General features: G+C 39.9%; 1 protein-coding gene across 2 annotated transcripts; it reads left to right on the top strand.

The window, feature by feature from the left end:
- The first annotated feature begins 1,295 nt into the window (after nucleotides 1-1,295).
- Nucleotides 1,296-16,804, top strand: C17H2orf80 (chromosome 17 C2orf80 homolog). 2 transcript variants are annotated; one of them, XM_019726935.3, is made up of 8 exons: nucleotides 1,296-1,477; nucleotides 3,174-3,255; nucleotides 5,006-5,088; nucleotides 6,729-6,816; nucleotides 7,234-7,305; nucleotides 13,981-14,068; nucleotides 14,350-14,471; nucleotides 16,404-16,804. In XM_019726935.3, exons 1-8 carry the CDS (start codon nucleotides 1,437-1,439, stop codon nucleotides 16,410-16,412), a joined length of 585 nt encoding a protein of 194 aa, XP_019582494.3. In that variant the 5' UTR covers nucleotides 1,296-1,436; the 3' UTR covers nucleotides 16,413-16,804. The 2 variants fall into 2 exon arrangements, with proteins under 2 accessions (XP_019582494.3, XP_088649872.1); XM_088793746.1 differs by lacking the exon at nucleotides 16,404-16,804 and adding an exon at nucleotides 15,264-16,397 and having other exon boundaries at nucleotides 1,303-1,477.
- The last annotated feature ends 237 nt before the right edge of the window (nucleotides 16,805-17,041 follow it).

Raw genomic sequence — 17,041 nt, 5'->3', positions numbered from 1 at the left:
CAAAATACCATTTGACCAAATATCTGGGGGCAGTGGCCCAGCCAAACGGACACATAAAATTAACCATTACAATTTACTTTAAACCTTTTATTAAGAAATAAAACATTGCAGATATAGTTGCCATCCCATTTATACCCCTCCCTGGGCACCCCATTCAATAGTGATAATGTTTTTTTGGAAACTCCTTTTTGTGACTTCAGAACCCTTTTGACACTGAAACCAGAGGCCAAACAAGTCCAGGGCCTATGCTGCCTGCACCGCTCAGCCAATAGACTGACACAGGAGTTGGGTCCTAGAATAAGCGTTTATTATCAGAGCACCGGTGGTCTGAGAAGGCAGCGAGTTAACACCTCCAAAAACTGCCTTCACATTCTCAGATTAGCCTGGGATATTTAAGGGAAAATCTGGGCATTCCTCCAGACACTACATGATGGTGTGTGTGTATGTTGGGGGGGGGGGGGGTCTGCATGGAGCCTCCCCTCTGGCAATGCGGCTCTCTAAGTGGTCACCTACCTAGGAGCAGTGATGACAGTAACCTGGAAAGAATGATAGGCCATAGAGATTGTAATCAGCAAACACTAGGGGGTGGGGTGGTAGGGGGGTGGGGGGCTGGCATTGTGACTAATAACCAAGCATCAGTTTCAGGGTCATTATCTAAAGCAGTGAACTGGGACAGAGGACATCCTAAACTCAGGAACTGGGACAGGGGACATTCCAACCTCAAAGTGAAGGGAGGGGGTTGATCAGTTGTTAAGCTCTAGGGCAGGGAAAGGCAAGGCCAAGGCGTCTTTTGTGGGGGTCCCAACCGGGCCCTGTTTCAATGCCATCACCTAAACTCCAATTTCTGGCTCAGTGTGGGGGTGGGATTAAAGACATGGCCTCACATTTGCCATCACCACATGTTCTTTCACTGACCTCCTGGCCACAGGAAGTTGTACATGGGTTCTATAGAAAACTCCATTATGAGCCACTGTACCAGGGTGGATTCACTGGGAATCACTATATTGAATGTGCACAACTCAAACACATTCAGATCATAGGCCACCCAGGTTTGGATGGTTCTGCCCAAATAGCCTCATTCACTATTACACGAGCCATGTCTGTTTTACTTGCTAGTTTATTGCAAGGATAAGTAAATGATGACTGCTGGAAAAGCTTGGAAGAAAGAAGAGGTGTCAGATAAACTCAAGGTACAGTGCACTGGCCTCCAGACAGCTTTCTGACCTGGAACCTGCTGGCTAAGAGGCCCGAGCTCTGCACACTCTCGGATCCCTTCCAGAGCGTAGGACTCCATGACTGGTATTTGGAGTGACAGCATCCCTTATTCAAATTCTCTCTGATTTGCTGCTGTAGGCTTAGAGAGGCTGGTTCTTCCCGAAGGATATTAGGTGCAGTGTAAGCTGCAGATACCTGCTCAGCTGGCTAAGCCTTTAATCATGGAAAGAAGGCTCCTGAAGAAGGAAATGAAAAAGCTCCTGTAAGTATGATTGAGAATAACTTTCATTTATGTCACTCAGCAGTTGCTGGGTTTTATGTCCTAGATGGTCTGGATATTGGCAGGATGCTAAAAATCTAAGGACGATTCTATTCCTGCATCATCAGAGAAAGCCAGATGATTTGACCCCTGTCTCCAGCCAGAGGGGATTCACAAAGCCAGATGCTGAATCTCTTGGGAGGATGTTTCTGCCAGCAGCGTGTGTTTCTGAGGCATCCCCATTCTAGAGCCTAAGATCTGGGCCCACAGCTTAGTCAGCCTGTGCTGGGTGGGGTGCGCCTTAGAAACAGCCCTGCTGGTCAAAGGTGTAGGAGAGATTTCTGAAAAATGTATCCAAGGGTTCAGCATTTAAATCGCAGCCTCTGCCTCTTTTATTGTCAGTCTTTTCAACTCAATAATTCATTTCCTTTTTCTTGCCATCTGAACTTTATTTTTTAAATAAACAAAGAAAATATTAAGTTTTCCCATGGAAACAATTTGTTCTCCTCTGCTAGCTTTTCTTTGACTTGATACTTTGTTAAGAAGTTGGTGAAAGTCACAGGCCACATAAAAAGGAGGGAAAAAGGGTTATATTGTATTTCATATGTCCTATAGGCATAACAATAATACCCTTTTCATCAAAGACCATGTCACAGTCCCCATCAAATGTCCTTTCTTGGCCAACTAAGATAATTATCCTTTAACAAGTCCTTAAGAAACGCTAGCATAAACTATGTTTGAATCCACACATGTTTACATGTATGTGTTTGGAGGCCAACATACTAAAGAACAAACCGTAATCAAGAATGCCAATTCCTCCACATAGAACTGGAATTTCAAAAGTGATATACATACAATTTTATAGCCAAAGAATACATTAGGCTACTTTAAATAAAGTACCTTGGAATTACAAAGCTTAGTGACTTAGAAGAAGAGCTTTTAAAAGCCAAAAACAAATATCCCCCACACGGTACTTGCCCAAAATGAGTGGTAAAGACATTGACAACCAGAAGTATGGCCTTATGTAAACTTGAGAGATTTGCGGAGATAGACCTCAGTGACCCCAGGGTCCTTTATCCTGCATCCATTCCTCTTCCCGACTTTCCCAAAATAGCACCCTTTCTATCTTTATTCTCTCCTTGCCTTATCAAAAGTCACTGTTCTGAAAAGATCTGACAAGGAAGGATACACTAAAGTGGAATTACTAATATGTTTTTATGCATAACTCCTCCTAAGGGTATCTGCAGTCTAATGGGAAAAAGTCTTCGGGCAAAAGAATACATTTGCACAAAATATCACCTATTGAAGTTATCAACTTTGGACATTCTGCCCAAGTTTAACACGGGCAGCAAGGGTATTTTTATTTTTAACAGTGAGTCTCAATCCTTTCAGTTTTGTCAAACCTTTTCTGCATGTGGGGATTTATCATACTCCCTGCCTTCCTATAAATTCTATTTGGACTATGTGAGTTTAATGTTTGGATAAATGTGATTTCAGTTAATGGTGGTTAGACATGTTGAGTCTGCAGCACTGCGGAATCGCTATCTAAATCCAAATGAAATATGAACTCAGCTACCAGAGCCATCCGTGACTGCTCTTGTGTTTGGTAGAGGAGGGAGGGACTGGGCAGGAACCATCTCCTGCAGACTGAGCCCTGGTGTCATTCCCAATGGTTCAATCCTACTCTCTTGCTTTTAAGGGGAGATTATATTGGCATCAGACTTCGGGAAAATGAATTTGACCCAAAAAGAAGAAGGCAACTCACCTTTCTAGATGATATGGTAAAAAAAAGGCATGCGGGTGCGAGTCACATTTGTGTTATATGTGTATGACGGGGACAGAACCAGGATCCAAGGTGTATAATAAGGCGAACCATGATCCCCCAGAATGTTCTCTTTCTCATCTTCTCATCCTAGCATTCTCCATATGGGCTTTTCAACTCATTAAACTGAAAGCAAAAAGAACGAGAAAATAAAAGTCCTGGGACTTTTGCTATTAGAAAAGATTCAAAAGCTAAGGGAGCGCAAGGATAAATGTTACATAGAAGATGTTAACATTTTTTGGACAGGATTAGCTATCATGTAGTTCTCAAATGTAATACTTTTTTCTTTACCATTTGCATTAATGGACAAAAACCAAAGAACTGAATAGTCCTAAAATTCTTTGTGTTATTGTTCAGGTTGAAACTCAGGTTCATGTTATGGAATAAAAGTTTACTTCTCATAAAGGAAGAAAGTGTGTAAAGAATGAATTCAAAAGAAATGAGTAAACCCTCAGCTTTCCCTATTCTTGCCCTAACAAAGAAGAGAGGATCTCTCCGTCCCACACCCCCTCTCCCTGTCTGACTTCCCCGTAGCTGAATAAGCATTTGCTATTCTAAAGTGCTTCTCCGTGCATGCATTAAATGGAGAGATTAAATTGATTAGATTAACTGCTTCTCAAACTTCAATGCGGTCTTATTACAAGGCTCTGTGATTCAGGAGGTCTGGGAATTTGCATTTCTAATGAGCAAACAGGTGATGTCAGGGCTGCTGGTCCATGCATCAACCTTTGGATTAAGTTTCAACAATGGATCACTGTCTATTTTTTCTTTCTTTTTCTTCTTCTCTCTCTCTCTCTCTCTCTCTCTCTCTCTCTCTCTTTCTTCCTCCTCCTCCTCCTCCTCCTCCTCCTCCTCCTCCTCCTCCTCCTCCTCCTCCTCCTTCTTCTTTTGTTTTTTTGGATTCACTTTTCAGTTTGGTTCAGTCCCTGGAAGAAATAGAAATAATTCCATTGTTTAGAGAATGTTGGCATTAGATAGAACCTTAGAACCCATCTTAAAATACAAAAACCAAACCAACCTTCCCTTTTCTGGGGGTGAGGAAAGGAATGGACATTCGAATTGGTCCTCCGCTTTTTACTGTCTCTGGGACTCTTAGCAGGTCACTTAGTCAGGTCTAACTCAAGCTGGCTCCCCAACCTGGAGATCTTTCTCCATCTACAGAAATTCTCCGCATCCTTCAAGCCCCAGCTCTACCATGGCCTCCTCTCTGAAGCCTCCCAGGATTCCCCAGGTGGACACACCACTTCCCCTCTGCCCGTGGGAGCGCATTTCTGTCAGTCTACTCACAGAATTATAAGTTATTTTCTGGGTCCCTCTTCCTCCACCTTCACCTTTTTTTATTTCAAAATTTAAGAAAACGGAAGCCCAGAGAACACCAATTGCTCACCTGAGGATATACTAGAAATTGTTGGCAGCACCTAGATTTGAGCCCAGATTCCCAGTTTAGTATCGCTTCTAAGAAGCTACCCTTTCTTTTTTGACCCACACAACCCAGAACAACTGCCCTGGTGGGAGATAAATGGAATGCCTGGAGCAGCCTAATGATTTCTGTCCGAGCATCAGGTTCCTGGACAGGGCTGATGATCCTCACCATTGTGGATTTGACAAAACAGTAGACTAGGCTTAGCAGTGCCACTGTCATTGGGCCCAAGAAGTGCTTTGGCCAATGTCTAAGCCAGTTCCTTTGCTCTCTGTGCTTCCTGCTGCAGGCACACTATGACTTGGCCATCAGTGTTGCTTTGCAGTGGCTGCATCGCTCAGAAGACCTCACTTGGCTGGAGTGGGAGAAAGTGTAAGTTGAAATAGTTTGTTTTTTAAATCTGTGACTATGAATAATGACGGAGGAAATCCTATCTAGCGTCTTCTACAATGAGGCACTCTGATTTGAAAACACTGCAGGGGGAGTATCTCTCTCCTTCTAGAAACCTGAAGAAATCCCACAGTTGTCAACTTGGGGAAGTTGTAAAACATATGTGTTTACATATGTTGCATCTCTGCTAATTTTTATTTTTTAAAGATTTTATTGGGGAAGGGGAACAGGACTTTATTGGGGAACAGTGTGTACTTCCAGGTCTTTTTCCAAGTCAAGTTGTCCTTTCAGTCTTAGTTGTGGAGGGCGCTCCAGGTCCAGTTGCCATTGTTAGTTGCAGGGGGCACAGCCCACCATCCCTTGCAGGAGTCGAGGAGTCGAACCGGCAATCTTGTGCTTGAGAGCCCACTGGCCCATGTGGGAATCGAACCAGCAGCCTTTGGTGTTAGGTGTATGGAGCTCCAACCACCTGAGCCACCGTGCCGGCCTGCTAATTGTTTCCATCAGATGAAAATCTTTCTTGCATAGAATGTTCCTCCTTAGAAACATGACTGTGCTTTATAATGTACATGTCATGCTTTTTGAGATGGCCAATTATGTAGTTAAAGGCTGCAATCTTTTCATAAGGACAATCAAACACAACTTCTTAAGCATTTAATCAGAATGTTACCTGAGTTGAGCTGTTTGAATCACAGAATAATTTCCTTTCCAGGATTATTGGCATTTTCTCCATGTAGGCCAGGCAGACACACTCAATTAGTAAGAACGTGAAACTAATTGAGGCCAGAATTGAATAACTATTCCAAAGGTCTCTTATTTTTTCTGTTTTCATGACCTTAGGACACACACCTGGTCCTGGATGGTTGTATCAGCATGTAGTTGTAAGAAGCAGAAAATCCAGTTTGAACAGACTTAAGGAAAGGAAAAAAAAAAAAAAGGAGGAGGAGGTGGAGAGAGATTTATTGCCTCTGTTTGAAGAGTCCATGGGTCGGTCTGCGTTAGGCAGGACTCAATTCAAAACTCAAACCATGTCGTCAGTGGACCTGCCTCCTGACTATTTCTTCTGTGTGGACACTACTCCTTTTCAGCCCACTTTATTGCAACGTTCAGTTCAGGAGAGAATGGACTTTTATTTTTAAATCACAGAATTGTGTCTCAATGGCTCTGTTTGCCCTGACTTGTCTGGTGGTGGAGTGGGGGATGCTGACTAGCTTAGTTCACAGTTGTTATCTATCTTTGGAATCCAGGGGTGTTGTCTGCTTCCCTAGAAGCACAGAGGCTTACAGTAGCATGAGGCAGTTCCCCCCAAGCAAATTGCCACAAGAAGGTAAAAGTTCCTGGTTGGCAAAACCATAACTGTCCACCATAATGACCAGTCTGACAATGTTTGATAACTGCAAATCCATGGATAGATGAGGGCAAGTTCATCACCACTGTTGGAGGATTCAAAATTCAAAATGTGTACTTTACTGATGGCAGATTAATCATATCAATTTTGTAAACAAGTACATAGCACACAGATACAGGAGATTATTTATGGACTATTATATATTATCACAACCTCAGCAGGTATCAAAAACAACAAGAATAAAACATTTGTATTTATTCATATTCCCTCTTAGGAAAAGGTCATTCCGTGCCAGACCCATATATCCAAACCATAGAGAAAGAGAAGCAATGATTTTATCATCTTATGCTGGAATCTTAATGGTAAGGAAAAGAACACTATGTGCATATATGGAGATTGTATATTTCCTATGCACAATGTACTATTAATGCATATTTATTTTCTTTTTCAACCAATGTTTGTAAATGTTTAGGATTTATTAATTGTAAATGTTTCATTTTTTTAAAGATGTACTAAAAAGACTTTGAATTCTATTTTGTATTATGAAAACATTTATTCAAGGGGAATAAAAACAAAAACAAACAAACAAAAAAACCAGATGAAACACATAAATAATTGGAATCTGGATATTCTGATGTTTCCATTTATTCAGAAGTTATTTATTCGGTGCCTGTGCCACTCAGGCACCATACAAGACATACTGAAGCTATAATAGTTTTGTTTTGTAATAAAAGAAAAGCAGTGATATGATAATACATATTTTTGTTGTTGTTTAACAGAACAGCATCCCAATTGAGGAAGTCTTTAAAATTTATGGGGCTGATTCTTCTGCCAATTCTGGTGCTACCAAGGTAGGGGTGACCTGAGACTATCAATATAAGGGATTTTTAGAGAGAATTTCTTTATTTGATGCAGGTATAATGTTGTATTTTCAGGCATGAAATAACAGTTTTAAATAAAAATGGACAAAACCAGATGTACTCATATCTTAATTGGCCAATAAATGTTTATAAAATGCTTTCCTAAGATAGAGGACTGTATTGTATTTGTAATTACAAATGTCTTTCGCATAAGGCTGAGTAGAGGCAGCAAATAGAGCACCAGGCTTAGAGTCTAGATTCTGCCTCTGTTTCTGATTAACAGAATTTTTCACTTATACTTTTTGTAACGTAGATCTGGTTAGTCCAAATGCTACTCTTGTACAATGTACCATAACATCTAGAACTAGGACAAGATCTACAAGGTTCGCTCTCATGTTAAATTATCTCGTTGACTGCTGCCACTTTTCTCCTTCCCATCAGACTCCTTTGAAATCACTGAAATAGAAGCAACACTGATGTGGGAGTCCAGGCCCCTGGGTATGAGTTCTGACTCCACTACTACGGAACCCTAGGTCCCTTTCCCTCTTTGGACTTCCATATACTGACCTTTAAAAAGATAGAGTTTTCTGAATGATCTTTACGGTCAGTTCAGCTTTTGCTATTTATGAATGTGTGAACATTTAATAAACATGTACATATGGGCTGCTACTTAGAGGTGAACTACTGATCCCTTTAGCTTTAGATGCCTCTAGAAGGAGGAACAGGAAAGGGAGAATGGGGTGGGCAGGGATGTGTAGCAGGAGGGAGTCAGGGAAGGAAGCAGGGAGAACCCACCCCTCATATCCAGGCCTTCTATTGCTTTCCATGTCCCCACTGGATTTGGAAGGGAGAGCAGGGAAGGGGCAGGGCTATGTCTACAGGAGCATCTGCCTCCCTTGTTCTTTTACCCGTAGACCATACTGCAAACAGGGCGGCTGAATAAAGTCAAGAGCCCACCAGGTCCAGCTCAGGAGCCAAATATTTACTAAGAGTTATAACTTTGAAGCAAACTGTCCTGTTATCTGAATCCACATGTAACCTGGCTGTAGTCCTGAGACTCAGGTTCCCCTGGTCACTCTAGTCTCAACTTCATTCATTCATTCATTCATTCATTCAATATAGCTGTAGATGCAGGGAATATAATGGTGAGCAAGCCAGACAAGATTGCTTTTCTCGTAGTTCCCATATGTTATATTGGCGCTGACATATCACCCCAGGCCTGATACTGTTCAGAAACTAAGCTGCCCTTGGCTTTTAAAAAAAGCCCAGCTCTCTGGGTTTCTTGGAGATCCAAGTGAACCATACTGTTACATTCCTGCTTGTTTTCTTCTGTGGCTTTCTTCCTTTCAGGTTGTCCTCCTCTCCCCTTCCTCTCCGCTCCCAATCCCAACACATACACATAAATATTTGATCTCCAAACCCCTCTGTTTCCAGTCACTGTGCTTCCCCCACCACCACCATCTTCTGTTGCCTTGGGGAGATCTAGGTCAGGCCTCAGGCATTTCTGATCTGTTGGTCTTGACTCACGTGGCCAGAGGGCAAATATGGACAATGACATTCTGGAGCGGATGACACTGTGAACCCCTCCAGTGGCCAGGATATCAATCAAAAAGGTTTGCGAACATGGGTGTCTGAGTAACTTGGATGAGCCAGGTTCATTTAAAGGAGCCAGAATGGGAAGCCACGATGTTTCGAGGGGGGCCAGCCAATCTCTACCTATCCATCTGTTCACTCACTTATTCATTAAAGAGCCTTGACTCGTCACCTTCTCTGTTCTGCTATCCACGGTCTCCGTCCTCACCATCAGTGACCCATAATAAAAAGCCCAGCTGTGCACATAGACTACATAATGAGCAGCGCTGAAGGGAAATAGATAATGTACTCGTAGAAGGGACTTTCCTTCAAAGGTCTGCGTTTGCTTATTGATGCAGTGGATGAGTGTGGGCTCCTTTATTGATGTGTACATGAAAGACACTTTGTACAATGGTTAAGCACAAGGGTTCCAAAGGCAGGCGGCTGGGGTTTGAACCCCAGCTCCCCCAGCTCCGTAACCAGCAGAATAACGCTAGACGAGTCTTCTCAGATCTGTCAGTCTCGACTTCATTTGCAAAAAGAGGAACAAGAAGATGGGGTTGTTGTGGCCAATGAAGAGACTTAGAACCCGTAAAGCCCTTAGTGCTTGGCTCCTGGTAACCTCAAAATACGAGCTACAGTTAAGGTTCTGATATTCGGGGGTTGGGTATCTGATTTCCTCTATGTCCCACTAAATCAGGGTTTCTCAACATTTTAGACCAGATAATTCTCTGTTGTGTGTAGGGGATGGAGTCAGTCTGGCCTGTGCCTTGTGGGAAGTTTAGCAGCATCCCTGGGTAATCCTGTACCCATGAGATGCCAGTAGCTTCCCCTAAGTCATGACAACCAAAAACGTCTCTAGACTTTGCTAAATGCCCCCTAAGAGGCAAAATCACAGCTAGTTGAGAACCACTGTTCTAAATATTCAAAAATTAAATAGCTCATCAAGCATCCATGTGTATTATTAATATAACATAAACTTTGTGTATTTTAGACAATGAAATATCACAAAGTGTTTGATATGATTTGAGCTACAAATACAAGAGTCAGGATCATCTACCTCTGTGGGCCTCCCAAGTTCCTCCCTGCTCAGGGCTTTATCCTGTGGCCACACATCTGCTGCCCTCAGGGAGCTCCTCCACATCTTAAATAAGGAATACCAGACCCTCTCATGTGGCAATTCAAAGATTGCAAATTATAAGAGCTATTCTAAAACAGTCTTTGGGGCTTAACAATTTCAAACTTTTTAACTAGGAGATGGGTTGCTCAAAAAAAAAATAGTTATTGCCAAAAGTTCTTCTCTAATTGCTTTATATATTTGATTGACCTTTGATTCCTTTGGATAAAATGTCTCCCAAGCAACAGCTAAAATCCTCCCCAACAAGACCTTAAAGCCCTGTTGAACACTAATCAGATTATGTAGAATTTCCAGCCACCAGAATTGGCCACATGATACAATATGGGTACTGTGCATAGGCTGGATGGCTTTCTTCGGAACTATTTGCTGCCACCTGGTGACAGAAAGGCCGAGTGTTGTTCACTACTCTATTAATATTAGCTTCAGGTTTTATTCATGATAAGGAGTCATGTTTCTGCTGAGGACCTTGGATCCATAGAAGAAATCAACTAAGGACCTCACACAAGAGGGAGTTATTTACAATTAGGTTCAGATAAATGTAAACGGTCCTACTTAATTTTACGTTGAAGAAAAAATAAGCATAAATCTTCCTTCAACAAATAAAGCAAGCAATAAAAATATTCTTCAGCTCCATTTAATGGAGAAAGAGGGAAAAAGGAAAAGGATTTTACACAGCTCATCTTCTCCCCCTTCCCCTTACAGTTGGAAGAAATTTTTGTTGAATGTGCTTTGGACATAATTTGGCCCTCCATAAGTACTTGAATCAAGAAATAGCAATCATAACAACACTTTTACATTGATACAATGAAGCTGTGAGTAAGTTACATTAAACTGAAAAAAGAAGCTATGATTCACTCTAAGCTTAGGATTTAAATTGCATCCTACTTTTAAATATTTTTGTATATAAACCACACAGGAAGCTACATTAACTGCTTGCCTGAATCGTCAGATCATCAGGACTCAGAGACTATTTCAGCTGGAAATGACCTTTAAAATCATTGGGTTCTATCTTCAGTAAACAGAGAAACTAGAACGTGGGAAGCTTGTGTCTTCTAAGTGCAGAAATGCAGCAGAACGACGTATGACAAGGCTTCCTGAGGGGAGCACTGCATAAGCTATATAAATGTCTAACCACTAAAAAAAAAGAATGACATATGAGCCAATTCTCTCTGTTTTTTTTTTTAATTTATTGGGGTGACAATTGTTAGTAAAATGACATAGATTTCAGGTGTACAATTCTGTATTACATCATCTATAAATCCCATTGTGTGTTCACGCCAATTCTCTTTTTCTTGTATCTGGCATACATTATCCTAAAGGACTATTATCATAGCTATAATTGCCCCATACTTGTATAAAGCCTCCTTTCAATTACTTTCTGTGCTTTAGGGTCAGCTTTCTGAATAGATTAAGTGCTTCTTGAGGTTGAAGGCGACAGTTTATGCTTAGGTTTACTTCTTTACAATGCTGGATATGAAGTAAACTCTCAATAAGTATTTTTTGTCATTTGAATAAAAGACTGAGGTCAATTTTAGAACTGCCCCTGCTAAGGGGGCTCTATCTGTTCTATCAACAAAGAGAACAAACACATCCTCATTTATTGTTTAATACATGTTTTCTGTAGGATACAACCGAAAACCCATAGTAATATTGAAAAACAGATGTTTACTTCTCACGCAAAAGGATTCTGGAGGTAGGCAGACCAGGGCTGGTACCACAGCTCCACAGAGCTGTCAGGAACACAGGCCTCTTCTAGGTCTCTGCTCAGTCATGCCTGTTGCAATTACAAAATAATATATAAATATAGTCCCTTTCTTAAAAAAAAAAAAAAAAGTCCCCAAATACCCCATCTATATATAAACTACACAATGATCGTTGAGCTCAAATTCCTGTGGAAATACAAATTTCTACCTACTTCAAAGGGATACCAATTATGTAGGGACTTGATCATTAAAAGTGTGATCATTAAGAGCTTTGTATGATAAAATAGAGTAGAAAATTTTCTACTGCCCTACTAAATCTAAAAATAATTATTTGTTTTGTTGTCCTTGTTGTTTGCTGTTTGCCTCAGTTATATATCATACAAGAGTGTCCTACTGATGAAATGGAATATTTGTTCAAATGCCTACATAAAGAGAATTGTGTAATCAACTTTTACTCCTTCGAAATAAGAGTTCTGTAAATATAAAACCTGAATCTCTATCAGTGAGGAGGCAGAAAATTGTTTATCTTGCAGTGAGATGTTAATTATTTTAGGCCTCCTGGCTCTGATTAGTTATTTGTCAGCAATTCACTCAACCATTCTCTGGATCCTATGGGGGAGGTGGTGGCCACGTTGCCGCCATGGGTAACTATGCAATAGAGAGAATTGAGTCAGGGAGAAAAATGATGATGATAGATATCAGTAATAATAATTATTATCATTAAATTTAAAGCTACTATATTGTATTATGTGCCACACACTATTCTAAGCACTTTACATATGCTAACTCTTTAATCCCTACCACAATTCTATAAGCTAGGTACTGGTATTATTATTATCACACGAAGAAATGGATACAGAGAAGTTAAATGACGTGCCCAATATCACTCATTTTGTAGATGGTGCAGCCTGGGTTCAAATACAGCCAGTTTGACACCAAAGTTCATGCTGTTAACCACTATTGCCTTGACTAGAATCATAGTTATTGAGCTAGTCAATAACATTTGCGTGCCTACTATGTGCTAGGCACTCTCTAAGGCAGTGGAGATAAAAGGTTAAATTAGCTAACCAGCCTCCCGCCTTCCACACTCCAATCCATTCTCCACATAGCAGTTGTTTTTCATTTTAAGCCTAAATCAGACCTTGTAACAATACTGCTTAAAAATATTTCAATGGCTTCCATTGCTCCCTGGAATCAGTTTCAATGTATAACTCTGTACCATGACCAACAAGGACCCACGTGATCTGGATTCTTCGTTCCTCTTCAGCCTCTTCTACAATCTTCCCCTTTCTCACTATGGTCTAGCCACACAGGGTTCCTTTCTATGTGTGGAAAGCACAAGCTTATTCCAAGAAGTCCTTCTTGTTCCGTTTGCCTCACAGGTCTTCCCATGGCTGGCTCCTGCTCATCCTGCCAGTCTCAGCTGAAACATGGCTTCCTTCTAGAGACTTTCTCTGTCTTTTCCATCTGAAATGGTGGCTGCCCAGTAACTCCCTAACACATCATCTGTTTAGTTTACTTATTAAACTTATCACAATGTATAATCACCCTGGTTGTCTAATAGTTAGTTTTTTTGTCTCTTCTTACTCGACCCTAGAAAGGCAGGAGCTTTGTCTGTCTTACTAACTACAGCTCCTAAAACAGAGCCTGGCCCATCGTAGGTGCTCAATGGAAACGTATTGAATGAAGGAAGGAAGGAACAGTTCTAGCCCTAAAGAAGTGTCCAGTGTAGTGCAATAGACAGTGGATTGTAACTAACTATAACACACTTGGTTTGTTCTATGTGACATCATGCTTTGAATCCACAGATGAGCAAGTCAATCATTCTGTCTGGGGGTGGGGTGGGAGGCAGGAGGCCAGCATGGGAGAGTTGAGGTCTTGAGATGTCGGGGCAAGTTTCTCAGAAAAGGTGACATTTGAGCTACACCTCAAAGGAAAGGTAGGAGCCTCTAGACAAAGTAAGAGCCTCTAGGCAACAAAGGAGGACATCGCTATTCTAGGTAAAGGGAACTATTTGACAAGCACAAGCACCAGCACCAGTGTGTGAAATGGTGTTCTAGGTAAAGAGAACCCAGCGAGGGAGTAGAAGGCAGTTCGTGAATGTGCATGACGAATGAAACATGAGCCTCACCAGTGGACTGTAGTAACATCTAAGAACTATGGGTTGGGTCAGCAGGCCAAGAGCGGTAACTAATAGGCATTAACAGCACAAAGTGTGTGCAGCTTTTAAAAGCAGCATTTTTTCCCTTTCAGGTTCCCCATGCTACACCTTTCCACCTCTCCTTGCATCCTTTTGCCATGTTAACGGCACCCAAGGCAGCAGAATATGCCCACAAACAGAGTAAGCCTGTTCACTTTCATCTGCTTAGAGAAATTAAAGTAAAACTGGGAGGGAAATTCACAAAGTAAGGTCAAAGTTGTTATAGTAATCGGATCTCTCTGGTTGAATTAAAAAGAACTGGGAGCATTTATGACTTGATTTCCCTCCATTATCGAAATCAGGGAAGTCTTATTTCTCAGACACTTTGGCGATGGGACCAAAGCACTCTGGAAGGGAACTTGGGTAGACTCATTTTTTTAAAAAAAAAGTTGTGCAGATATGGTTACTACATGTATTTCTAGGTGTGAAGTTAAGAAGAGGAGCAACGAATAAAAATGCCACCAGCAGCTCTGCAAGGGAAGCAAATGCCACAGAACAAAAATCATCCAAAAATTTATCTTTGGACACACGGTCAAAGAACAAAGTAGGTCTAAAAACATAAACCGGACCAAACTGATACCAGATGTTTTGGGAGTATTTTACTTATATGGTAGTTAAAAGTCTAGCCTCTAGCGTTAGATGCTCTGGGTTTGAATCTAAAGCCCACTATTTACTATCTGCGTGACTTCAGGCAAGTTACTTAACCTCTCTATTTTTTAGTTTCCTCTTCTGCAAAATGGGATGATTGTTGGGTTGATTAACTGAAATTATGCATGTTAAGAGGTTAGAACAGTAGCTTGCACAGAGTAAACCATAAATAAATATTAACCACTCTTACCTTTTAGCATTTGAGAAATGCTATTCACAAGTTAATCAGCTGTTATTCTGTGGATTCAAATAAGGGTGTACATGGTTTTAGTAAAAATTTCAAACAATACAAAAATTATAAGTAAAAAGTAAAAGTATCCCCTTTTCCCCCACATACCTTTCCTACTACTCAGAAATAACCATTGTTAATATTTCTTGTGATATTCAAATATTACTATACATATATATAAAAATATGCATACATGTATGTCTCACTGATTTGTTAGAAATAACCAAGAAATAAATTAAAGAAATAAATATTTTTAGTAAGAGACAAATATTTTATTAAATGTATACAAATATGTTTCACAGTTTATTGTTTGAAGAAGTTTTTCATTTTCTATACTTGAGCTTCTTAGTCTTTTCCTTTATGGTTTATGGATATTACATCATGTCTTTTAGCTAATAAACAATTTTTTAACCTTAAGATGAAACAATGCTGTATTCAGAATTTTCTATTTATTTCCAGCCACTGAATTTCTTCATAAAGTAAAGGAAAAGGAGAAACTACATTTAAAACATCCAAGTATTCTGGCAAACAGTTTTAAATATTTCCTTTATACTGTCTTGGTATTAATAGCACATTATTAGTCAAAATAGGTATAAACAATACCTTATGCTAGGACAGGGTCAATATTGGGCAGATTACTAGGAAATGAATTTGGAATGGACAGGGAATTGCATGATGATAAAGGTCAATTCTCCAAGAAGACATAACAATCCTTAACATGTATGTACTCAACAACAGAGCAAGAAACTACATGAGGTAAAAAAAAAAAAACCTCATGGAACTGCAAGGAGAAGCAGATGACTTCACTATTCTACTTGGAGACTTCAACACCCCTCTAGCAGAAATGGAGAGAGGGCAATTTAAGTAAAAGTTCAGAGCAATATACAAGAAATTCAAAATAAGATGCTGCAAGGGTAACACACAACTGCTAAGGGACAAATACATGATTCGCTTTGAGTATGGTTATCAAAGAAAGCATTACCTTTATTATTTTCTTTTATTTGGAAATAATTTCAAGCTTAGAGGAAAGCTGCAAGAATAGTACAAAGAACCCTCATACACCTTTTACTCAGATTCACCAATTGTTAACCTTTGGCTCTGTTAGCTATATCATTTTTTGTCTCTGCCCTTCTCCTTTTGTCTTTGTCTCTTTCTCTCTGTCTATAGATATATCTTTTTTTCTGAGTCAGCTGAAGTTATATTACCATATCATTTTACCTCTATATACCTCAGTGTGTACTTCCTAAGAACAAAGTCATTCTCTTAAATAACCACAGTATAGTTATGAACTTTACAAAATCTAACTTTGATAGTCTTATCTAATCTATGGTCTATATACAAATTTTTAAGGACCCAACAATGTCCTTATTTTTTTCTTTCTTTCTGTACAGAATCCAGGGTGGGATCACATATTGTTCTTAGTTGATGCCTCAGAACAGTTCCATGGAAATTCTTTTGTACCTATATTCATTTTAACTCATCTTTTTGAACAATTTAGTATCTGATATTTGACCTTAACTCCCTATAGATTGAAAGCTGATGGTTGTGTCCATGTTGAATTGACATGCTTGATAACAAAATCATCTTTTTATTCTGCAGGTCACTTAGAAACTTGGGATTGCACCATGGGGCTTTGTAATAAAGTCTCTGGGAGAGGAAAAGAAACATCATCTTAAAACTTCACCTCTTGACAATACATTCCTTTTTTACAGTTAGCTTTTGATGCAAACTGCACGGAAGTATTATTTTTAGATGTTAAACTTTCTTCTCTTAGAATCATATTGTATGGCTACATTTGACTTAAAAAATGTGTGTATCTTGCACTACTTCATTGTGAGTGGAAGACTGTTAGTTGGAGAATCCTAAGAATACAGAGAATTTCTATGTCAGAGCAGGCTGGCTTTGTAGCACATTTTGTTTAGCACTGAATATTGCAGAGTGATGAAATAGAAGGCAATTTTCTGAAGTTTCTATCCAAAATAAAATTAATCTGTCATTGATTGCCTTTGTTATGTTCTCATATGGAAACATTTAAAAACATTTCAAAAAAGCACTATAAGAAGAATGAGTGTAGGCTTTCTTTTACTAGACTGTCATGAGTAGGAGGAAAAGACCATATTCCAGTCTTTCAGTACCTTTCCAAAATGCTGATTAGGCACACGCCTAAGCTTGTGAATATTTGAGTAACAATGTGACCAAATGAATGTGAGTACAGATTATACTTTTCTTAAGGTTTC

This window comes from Rhinolophus sinicus, chromosome 17 (assembly GCF_057876585.1).
Source record: "Rhinolophus sinicus isolate RSI-liver-muscle chromosome 17, RSI-T2T, whole genome shotgun sequence".
NCBI lineage: Eukaryota > Metazoa > Chordata > Mammalia > Chiroptera > Rhinolophidae > Rhinolophus > Rhinolophus sinicus.
This window is presented reverse-complemented; position numbering and strand designations above follow the sequence as displayed.